This window comes from Pelophylax lessonae (genome assembly GCF_965119305.1).
Source record: "Pelophylax lessonae genome assembly, chromosome: 4".
Classification (NCBI taxonomy): domain Eukaryota; kingdom Metazoa; phylum Chordata; class Amphibia; order Anura; family Ranidae; genus Pelophylax; species Pelophylax lessonae.
Genome location: NC_138771.1, coordinates 268,899,580 through 268,910,377, shown reverse-complemented (window position 1 = coordinate 268,910,377; position 10,798 = coordinate 268,899,580). Strand labels below are relative to the sequence as shown.

The following is a 10,798-nucleotide window of genomic DNA, read 5'->3' as shown; positions in this document are numbered from 1 at the left end:
GATAGGCTGAAATGAATCCATTCCATCCCTAGCAGACACATAGCCGGTGCAGAAATCTCCTCGCTCCATTGTGTGCATGTCTCTGCAATGCACTGTGCTGCAGGCCTACATCGCACTACAGATACTCTAACCCTTTCACTGCCTACAGCGCTGCACAGGCACAAATAAAACATTGCCTCCTCCAACATGGAAAATATGCCACATGCTACATACATTTCAGCTCAATAAAAAAAATGAGGAATAAAAAAAAAACAAGGGATCAGGTGACCTTACCTGAAGCTCTCCAGAGAAGCTTTAATTTCCGACCCCTGGCGATTCTCAGAGATTTGGGGAACCAGAAAAAGAGACGAGCTATTCTCCTGATTGTTTTGCCAAGCTCATGTCTGACAGCCATGGCTGGTCGTTGCTATGGGCACAAGTTGAAGATCAGTGGAGAATGCAGGCGGCATGATCGAGCAGACCCCTGCACATCGGTGTGTGACATGTTCGCTGTGAGCCGAGCCTCAGCCAGCATGTCTCAGGACCACCTGTTGCCCGGCATCCTCCTCTCTCTCTGTCTGCCAGTCAGCTGGTTCCTCCCAGACCTCTCCTCTTCTGTAGCAGAAGGATGTATTAATAGTGCACCAAAGGACCGCAGACGTGCTCCTGAAAATCCACGTCTGGGGATCACTTTCACTTATGTCACACAAAAATAACATCATTCATAAAAATATATTCTGCTATTCATGAATGGCTTCACAAAACTAAAAATAAATTAAATACAATGTGGCAGTGAAAACATTCACTAAATAGCCTAGGTGTTAAATAATATTTTTTACTGTTGCATAGTGCTCATTTTTCACCTCCTAAAACAATATTTTTGCTGTTGCATATTGCTAATTTTTCACCTCCTAAAATAATATTTTTGCTGTTGCATATTGCTCATTTTTCACCTCCTAAAACAATATTTTTGCTGTTGCATATTGCTAGTTTTTCACCTCCTAAAATAATATTTTTGCTGTTGCATATTGCTGTTTTTTCATCTCCTGAAATAATATTTTTCTGTTGCATATTGCTCATTTTTCACCTCCTAAAATAATAATTTTGCTGTTGCATATTGCTGATTTTTTACCTCCTAAAATAATAATTTTTTTATTGCATATTGCTGATTTTTCACCTCCTAAAATAATATTTTTCTGCTGCATATTGCTAATATTTCACCTCCTAAAATAATATTTTTGCTGTTGCATATTGCTGTTTTTTCATCTCCTGAAATAATATTTTTCTGTTGCATATTGCTCATTTTTCACCTCCTAAAATAATAATTTTGCTGTTGCATATTGCTGATTTTTTACCTCCTAAAATAATATTTTTTTATTGCATATTGCTGATTTTTCACCTCCTAAAATAATATTTTTCTGCTGCATTGCATATTGCTGATTTTTCACCTCCTAAAATAATATTTTTCTGCTGCATATTGCTGATTTTTCACTTCCTAAAATAATATTTTTCTGTTGCATATTGCTAATATTTCACCTCCTAAAATAATATTTTTCTGTTGCATATTGCTAATATTTCACCTCCTAAAATAATATTTTTGCTGTTGCATATTGCTAATTTTTCACCTCCTAAAATAATATTTTTGCTGTTGCATATTGCTGATTTTTCAACTTCTAATATTTTTGCTGTTTCAGATTGCTCATCTTTTACCTCCTAAAATAATATGTTTTTGTTGCATATTGCTCATGTTTCACCTCCTAAAATAAGCTTTTACAAGCAGCACCATATAGGTCCCAGTTAAAAATGTCAATGTCAAACTAAAGTAATTACTTTTCTGAGTTTAGAAACTGTACAGTATTGTGTATGCAGATGAAATATAAATTATGCTAATTTTAGGAGGTGAAAAATGAGCAATATGCAATAGTAAAAATGCCATTTTAGGAGGTGAAAAATACAACAGTAAAATGTACAATGTCAAAATAATTACTTCTCTGAGTTTTAAAGCTGTACAGTATTATATATGTAGATCAAATATTAAAGTTATGCTAATTTTAGGAGGTGAAAAAGAAGCAACATGCAACAGTAAAAAATTTATTTTAGGAGGTGCAAAGCACAACAGTAAAATATTGTTTTTGGAGGGGAAAAAAAAATAGCAATATGCAACAGTAAAATATATTATTTTGTCTGCTCCAAAAGCCCAATTTCAGGCACAAAAAAAAAAAAAAAGCCCCCTTGCAGAGAGGCGCCATAACCTATTTTTAGTTGCTACTTTGTGAGTATCCATTTTTATATTGAATAATTGTCTTTCAATAATGCACTAGGTGCGTGCGCCTCCTTACCTAGTTTTTCTAGTACCAATTTGGATTACCCAGTCTGGGGAGATTTGCATCTTCCTAGCATTTGGAATTGCTGTTGCCCTTATTGCATTCCACCACAGAGGACCTCATAGTGCTGGAAATGATTGCTAGCTTTTGTGGATCTACTTTTTTTTCCCCCATACTTCTTCCTGTAAAGGCATGCACATACTTGATAAAATATTGTATATGAATAATTTGTTTTCTCATTTACAGCAAGCATCTTTTTCAGTTTTCTAGACCATTCCTATTGCTTATTGAATTAAAAAAAAAAAAAAAAAAAGTTTAAAGAGTTCGATATCTCAGAGGCTGATATTTGCACACCAAGCCAGAACTGCCAATTATCACCCCCCTCCTACTGTGTTCAAAGACCTCTATACAAAGTTTCAATGAGAGAGAGACAGCCTAAAAGGCAAAAGCCTCTATTGTACCTCATCTTAAAGGGGAACTTCCCCATTATATTATGTGGTTTTTTACTCCTTAAATACCTTAGTTTAAATTTCTCTTCCCGTTATTCTCACAGTGCCCATTTTTACTAAGGGCAGATGAATTTATCTTCCCTTTACTTCCTAGAACTCTGGGTATGCCTCCCTTAACATGTGACAGAAACTTCCCAGGATGCAGCTGTGAGGTCTGGGCTACATTACCAGTGCCTGAAAGAAGCCAAGAAGTGAAAAAACAGTAATTGTAAGTAAAAGCAAAAATGTTGTTTAACCCACTTCCTTACCGCACTATAGTCGAAAGATGGCTACAGCACGGCTCTCTAGTTCCAGGATGTAAGATTCTGGTACCTCTGGTACCCTTATTTTCTATTTTCTTTTCAAATATGCGTCCCACCTTTCTAATTAGGTGGGACGCCAAGCGCCGCAGAGCAGCTATTTCAATCGCCAGCGTTCTCTCTCACATTGTTCGTTCAACCTGCCTGTGTGTCCACATGCTTACAAGCTTGTCTTGCTGCCGGAACCTCCAGCTACTTTCTTTTACTTGGAACAGACCGGAACCTCGCTACCGATCCCTGTATCTCGCTACTGGATCACTCCCTTACTACTGGACCCTTCTACTACTAACTTACTAGTGATAAGTACCCCACAGGGGAATCCTCCATAACCTTACTTACAATATCTACCTCTGCACATAAGGACTGTTACTATCTATGCATACTAATTCTATCATCTGCACTGTTACATAAATTGCTAGCTCTTGAGTCTACTACCATCTATCCTTGCACTGGGTTAGTCTATCCTGTATTTGTCATCTGCTGTCCTTACCACCTGTTACCATACTCGATTACTAACCTATCAGCATTCTACCTAATACCATCTAATACTCTCCTGAACATTTCTATCAAGTGCTTTCCATCTCTGTCACTGTTCACACCTGTCCCTTCAGCACATCATCTTCATACTATTATATACATCCTATCAGGGGCGTAACTACAGGGGTTGCAGGGGTGGCAATTGCAACCGGGCCCCATGCTCCAGGGGGCCTGTGCGGCTCCCCTGTACACCTGGATAGGAGGGGCGGCGGGGGCAGCATGTAGAGAAATCACTGTCCTCCTCTTTCCTCCTGTAGCTGCAGGAGGAAAATGGAGGAGATTGGTTCCTCTGTGTGCTGCCCCCGCCACTCCTCCTATCCAGTTCACTTGAGTTCTGTCTCTGGGCCCCTGTGTGTTCCCCCGGTTCCTCCCCCCCCCCACTGTGCTCCCTCCCCTCTCCTGCCGGCTGCTGCAGGGGATGTGTCACATATGAAATTTACCAGCTCCTTCATTTTCTGAATGGGCAGAGTTATAGTCAGTGACACTATAAAATAAAATAAAATAAAATGATAAAAAATATTAAAATTAAAAAAACACCAAAAAATAAAAACTACTGACACCAGTGGGTGAACTTCCAGGATCGCAAAGGTCACCACTGTGGGGAGTCCCCAAGATGGCAGGAAGGGGGCCCACTGCAGAACTTGTGAAAGGGTCCATAATAAAAGGGCCTCGCAACAAGAGTAAAGGGCCCCAGGATCGGTGCGAAGAACCCCAGGCTTGAAGGGAAGGGCCCTGGCCAGGGATCCGGGGGGCCCTTCATGGTTTCTTGCACCGGGGCCCTGAAGGTTCTAGTTACGCCTCTGCATCCTATCACTCCAGGAACATCTTGAGTGTGTATATCTGTATGCTGAAGCTGACAGGCCCACAGTGATGAGTCTGGAGAGTTGGATCTGGTTATTCAACACATCTCTATATGACTACTGAGTGGAGATTCTGCCGCTGCAAATCCAGCCTACTACAAAATGCAGGAGCGTTACAGATTGAACGAACCTAAAAAATGGATTCAGCAGAATTACCCACTCAAGTGACACAATTAACACAAGTAATACAAGGAGCAATACAAGGAGGAAAATAAGAAGTGTAAACACGAAATCAAGATGGCTAAAATCAACTTTGAGAGACAAATAGCGGAGGATAGTAAAAAAAAACCCAAAGAAATTCTTTAAATATATCAACAGCAAAAAAACTAGGGCAGAGCATATTGCACACATAATTAGCGATGATGGGAGGATGGTTACAGAGGACACTGAAAAAGCAACCGTGCTGAATTCTTTTTTCTCGTCAGTCTTTACGCAGGAAAAGGAAGGGTACACTGACCATGACTGTATGGTTAGTAGTAATACACAGGACTTGCCACTATGGCTAACAGAGGGGGAAATCAGGGAAAGACTGGATAAACTTAACACAAACAAATCACCAGGCCCGGATGGCGTACATCCGAGAGTGCTCAAGGAACTCAGTATGGTTATATCTAGACCACTGTTCCTGATCTTTGCTGACAGTATTAGGACAGGAGATGTACCAGGGGATTGGAGGAAGGCTAACGTGATTCCGATATTCAAAAAGGGCCAGAGACATATCCCGGGAAATTATAGGCCTGTCAGTCTGACATCAATAATATGTAAACTTTTGGAGGGGATGATAAGGGACTATATCGTAGAGTATGCTAAAGACAACAACATCATCAGTAGTAACCAGCACGGGTTTACAAATGGGCGATCTTGTCAAACCAATCTCTTAGCATTCTACGAGGAAGTGAGCTGTGAGCTAGATAGGGGGAGACCAGTGGATGTGGTGTACTTGGATTTCGCTAAGGCGTTTGATACAGTTCCCCACAAGCGCTTAATTTATAAAATAAGGTCTGCAGGTATCGACAGCAGGGTTTGCTCTTGGATACGGAATTGGCTAAAAGGCCGTGTCCAAAGGGTAGTAATAAACAGCGCATACTCAGACTGGTCTGAGGTAGTAAGCGGGGTGCCCCAGGGCTCAGTCCTGGGACCAACCTTGTTCAATTTATTCATAAACAGCATTGAGGAAGGGATCAGTAGTTCGTTATCAGTTTTTGCAGATGACACAAAATTGGCCAGGGCAATAACTGCACAGCATGAAGCAGATATCCTACAGAATGACCTGGACAAAATTACGGAGTGGGCAACGACATGGCAAATGAGGTTTAATGTGGAGAAGTGTAAGGTTTTGCACTTGGGGACCAAAAACATAAAAACACAATACACGTTAGGAGGGGAACCCTTGGGGGAATCAAAAATGGAGAAAGATCTGGGAGTCTTAGTTGATGATAGATTAGGCAACAGCATGCAATGCCAAGCGGCAGCTTCCAAAGCCAACAGAATATTAGCATGCATAAAGAAAGGGATGTATTCCAGAGATAAGACTATAATCCTTCCACTTTATAAAACTCTGGTCTGACCGCATCTGGAGTATTCTGTCCAGTTCTGGTCGCCAGTCCTCAGGAGGGATGTGTTGGAGCTGGAGAAAGTCCAGAGAAGGGCAACTAAACTGATTAGGGGGTTGGAGGACCTTACCTATGAAGAGCGGCTGCAATCGCTCGATTTATTTTCCCTGGAGAAAAGACGTCTGAGAGGGGACATGATAGCAATTTATAAATATCTTAATGGGGATCTCAGCTTAGAAGAAAAGCTGTTCATTCGAAGGAATTGCATGAGGACTCGAGGACATACAATGCGATTAGAGGAGAAGCGTTTTAACCTCAGGCAACGTGGGGGGTTCTTTACTGTTAGGGCTACAAGATTGTGGAATTGTCTACCACAAGAGGTGGTTTCTGCGGGTAGTATGGTGACTTTCAAAAGACTCTTAGACTTACATCTCAAGGATCAGGAGATTGAGGGCTATGTTAGATGATTACAGTCACACACACCTACACAGGTTGAACTGGATGGACTATTGTCTTTATTCAACCTCACCTACTATGTAACTATGTAAATGCATTAATGCTTGCTCTTACTGAAGTAAAAGAAGAAAATCAGACTCTGATACAGCAGGTAACCCGTCTTTCACGGCTCACTGCTGCTCAACCCCCTGAACCTAAAATAAACCCTCCTCTAGTGTTTACAGGTGATCGGAAAAAAATTTCGTGAATTCAAAAACGCATGTCAATTGCTTTTTTTGTTAAAACCTCGTACATACCCTACTGATCAAATTAAAGTCTGTACCGTTATCTCATACTTAACGGGTGATCCACGGGCCTGGGCAGACTCTCTCTTTGAGAAAAATGATCAGCTTCTCAACTCCTATTCTTTATTCCTAGCGGAACTCGCTAGTTTATATGATGAACCCAACAGGCAGAGTACTGCTGATATTCAATTGAGGGCTTTAAAACAAGGAAGGAGACCTGTAGAAGACTTTGTAGCTGAGTTCAAAAGATGGACCCTTGATTCAGGGTGGAATGATACATCTCTGCGAACTCAATTCAGACGCGGGTTGTCAGAAGCTGTTAAAGACGAGCTCGCCCGAGCGGATTTACCTGGCACCTTGGATGCCTTAATACAACTCAGTATCAACATCGACAGGCGACTGCGTGAAAGAACGGCTGAAAAAATGGGAATGCCATTGTCTAGTCCTTCTCGGATTTCGGCCGTTGACCCTACTCCCATGGAGGTAGGAACCATACGCCCACCTTTATCAACTACTGAACGAGCCAGAAGAAGATCCAGAAACCTCTGCATGTACTGCGCATCCCCGGATCATTTGATAAGCGTCTGTCCCCTTGTCCGCAAAAAAGAGGGTGAGTGTTCACATGTCTTGCTAGGAGGATTAACGACTTCCTTTTCTAACCCCTATCCTTTTGTTCATTTGACATTGCAGTGGGACCAGACTAGGATTACCACCAAGGCTATGATCGACACCGGATCTTGTGGAAACTATATTGATACATGTTTTGTTACCTTAAATAAAATACCTATTATTTCAAAACCTAAACCTGTTTCTGTTAGTTTCATTAACGGTATTCCACTATCTTCTGGTCCAATCACCAACCAGACACAAGCACTCCTTGTCACTACTAACGAGTCTCATATGGAGACCACCACTTTTGATATACTATCTTCACCCCATTTTTCTATTATTTTGGGACTCCCCTGGTTACACACACATCAACCAATCATAGATTGGAAAAGACGGACTTTGTCTTTCCCTTCTCACTATTGCGAGATTACGTGTAACCTCCCATCTTTTGGAAAGATCCTGTCTGTGGTGTCAGATGAGATTGCACCACTATGCTATAAGGACCTGTCCGAAGTATTCCTTGAAAAAAATGCTCAAGTGTTGCCTCCCCATAGGGATTATGATTGCACTATCGATCTACTCCCTAACAGCAAATTGCCTTTCGGTCATGTTTATCCTCTTTCACAGGATGAACTTTCTCATCTCAAGGAATACTTGGATGAGAATTTGACAAAAGGTTTCATCAGACCCTCTACTTCTTCCACAGCTGCAGGACTTTTCTTTGTCCGCAATAAGGATTCAAGTCTTAGGCCTATTATCGATTATAGGCAATTAAATACGATTACAATAAAGGATCGCTACCCTTTACCGCTCATCCCTGAACTCATTGAACAAGTGCGTGGGGCTACTTACTTCTCTAAATTAGACCTGAAAGGGGCATACAACCTAATCCGAATCCGTGACGGAGATGAGTGGAAAACAGCATTCAGAAACAGATACGGATTATTTGAATATCTTGTGATGCCATTCGGGTTGTGTAATGCTCCCGCAGCTTTCCAAAGGTTCATAAACGACATCTTTAGAGACTTACTTGATGTCTGTGTTGTGGTATATCTGGACGATATACTTATCTATTCTCGATCTCTCTCTGAACATTTAAAACATGTAAGACTTGTGTTATCCAGATTACTTGCACACAATCTATACGTGAAATTAAAAAAAATGCCTATTTCATAAGGAAGAAATATTATTTCTAGGATACATCATATCCAAAACCGGAATTAAGATGGATATGAGCAAGATATCCTGTATTCTGGACTGGCCTATACCAACAACTCGTAAGGCATTACAGCGATTCATTGGATTTTCAAACTTCTATAGGAAGTTCATCAAGAACTTTTCTGCCATTGTGAGACCTCTCACACAACTGACAAGTATAAAGAAACCATTCAAATGGTCAGAAGAAACAAATCGAGCTTTCTGCTTGTTAAAATCAAGCTTTACTTCTACTCCCATACTACGCCATCCAGACCCATCCCTCCAATATATTCTGGAGGTAGATGCGTCAAATATGGCAGTAGGAGCAGTTCTCTCCCAACGACCAACAAATACTTCACCACTCCACCCAGTTGCTTTCTTTTCAAAATCATTAAGCAGCCCAGAGGTGAATTACCCAGTGGGTGAAAAGGAGTTGCTTGCCATAAAACTGGCACTGGAGAATTGGCGACATCTACTTAAGGGTACCCGGTTACCAATACTCATATATACAGATCATAAAAACCTTCAATACCTCCAGACTAACAAAACTCTCTCCCACCGGCAGGTACGATGGTCATTATTCTTCCTAAGATTCAACTTCTTAGTGACCTACACGCCTGCAGACAAAAATAAAAAAGCGGATGCGCTATCACGATTAACCGAAGATAACTGCGCTGAAATCCCTTCTATTCCTATAATACCCTATGAACGTATTATTGGGGTTGTTCGTTCCCTGAAGGAAGAGATTTTGCACAGTATAGGATTGGATTCACCTCCACCACAACTAAGTACTGATGCAGAAGGCTTCCTCTACTACAACGACAAACTTTACATACCCCCTACTATGCGCACCAAGATCTTGGAGTTATCACATGATGTGCCCATGGCAGGACATATGGGTATGACGAAAACCCTTAATTTGCTTACTAGGCAGTTTTGGTGGCCTGATATGAAGACGTCTGTTCAAAAATTTGTATCTTCATGTGACATCTGTGCAAGTTCCAAAATTGACACTACAAAACCATCTGGTCTACTCTGCAGTCTACCAATACCCCAGGTTCCATGGGAGGTTGTATCCTTAGACTTTATAGTAGAACTACCACCTTCTAAAGGATTTAATACCATTCTAGTGTCAGTGGACCACCTGACAAAGATGGCACATTTCATTGCTATCCGTAGACTACCTTCATCCAAACAAACAGCGGAACTACTGATGAAACAGGTGTTCAAGTTACACGGAATACCAAAGACTCTCTTATCCGACCGTGGTTCACAGTTCATCTCCAAATTTTGGCAAGCTCTTTGTCAAATATTACGGATTGAGCGAAAGCTCACTTCTCCCTACCACCCTCAGACCAACGGACAGACTGAAAGAGTCAACCAGTGTATAGAACAATATCTGCGTTGCTACACATCATACCTACAGGATGATTGGGTGGACCTTCTCCCTCTGGCGGAATTTGCTTATAACAACGCAACCCACAGTACTACTAAGCAAAGTCCGTTCTACTTGAACTATGGGTTTCATCCCACACTTCTTCCACCACGCATCCTACCATCAAGTAACCCAGTAGCCTCAGACTATCTTACCCAAATAAAGGACTCTCTGGGTTTACTTAATACCACTATATCACACGCCCACAGCCAACAAAAAAAGGTACTACGACCTACGTAGAAGACCTTCTCCTCAGTATGCTATTGGGGACCTCGTTTGGCTATCGACAAGAAATTTAAGATTAAAGATCCCTAGCAAAAAGCTTGGACCTTTATTTCTGGGACCCTTCCCAATTAAGAAACTTATTGGAAAAGCTGCAGTACAGCTCACCTTACCAGCAGATCTCAAGATCCATCCCATCTTCCATGTGTCGCTACTGAAGCCCCATGTTCCTGATCAAGGAATAAGGCCTACCATCTTGCCTCCACCTCCAGTACAAGTTGAAGGCGGAGAAGAATATGAGATTAAGGAGATTTTGGATTCTCGTATCCACAGAGGAAGACTCCAGTATCTCATAAGATGGAAGAACTATGGACCCCAAGACGACACCTGGTTGGATACCACTGATGTTCACGCACCTAGACTTATACGAAGATTTCACTCGAAATACCCGGAGAAACCAGTGCTATAGGCCTTCCGGAGCCGGCCTTAAGGGGGGGTACTGTAAGATTCTGGTACCTCTGGTACCCTTATTTT

At 41.5% G+C, this 10,798-nt stretch overlaps 1 protein-coding gene across 2 annotated transcripts in view; it reads right to left on the bottom strand.

The window, feature by feature from the left end:
- The window catches only part of RASSF3 (Ras association domain family member 3), a 295,912-nt gene that overhangs the window by 223,580 nt on the left and 61,534 nt on the right, over nucleotides 1–10,798 (bottom strand). The window contains exon 1 of one of the 2 annotated variants that reach the window (XM_082254456.1): nucleotides 274–594. The exons of the other annotated variant lie outside the window; for it this stretch is intronic. Within the exon in view, the coding sequence (XP_082110582.1) occupies nucleotides 274–394 (121 nt within the window). The 5' untranslated portion in view covers nucleotides 395–594. Of the gene's footprint in view, nucleotides 1–273; nucleotides 595–10,798 lie in introns of those variants that run through there. 2 annotated transcript variants of the gene reach the window in all.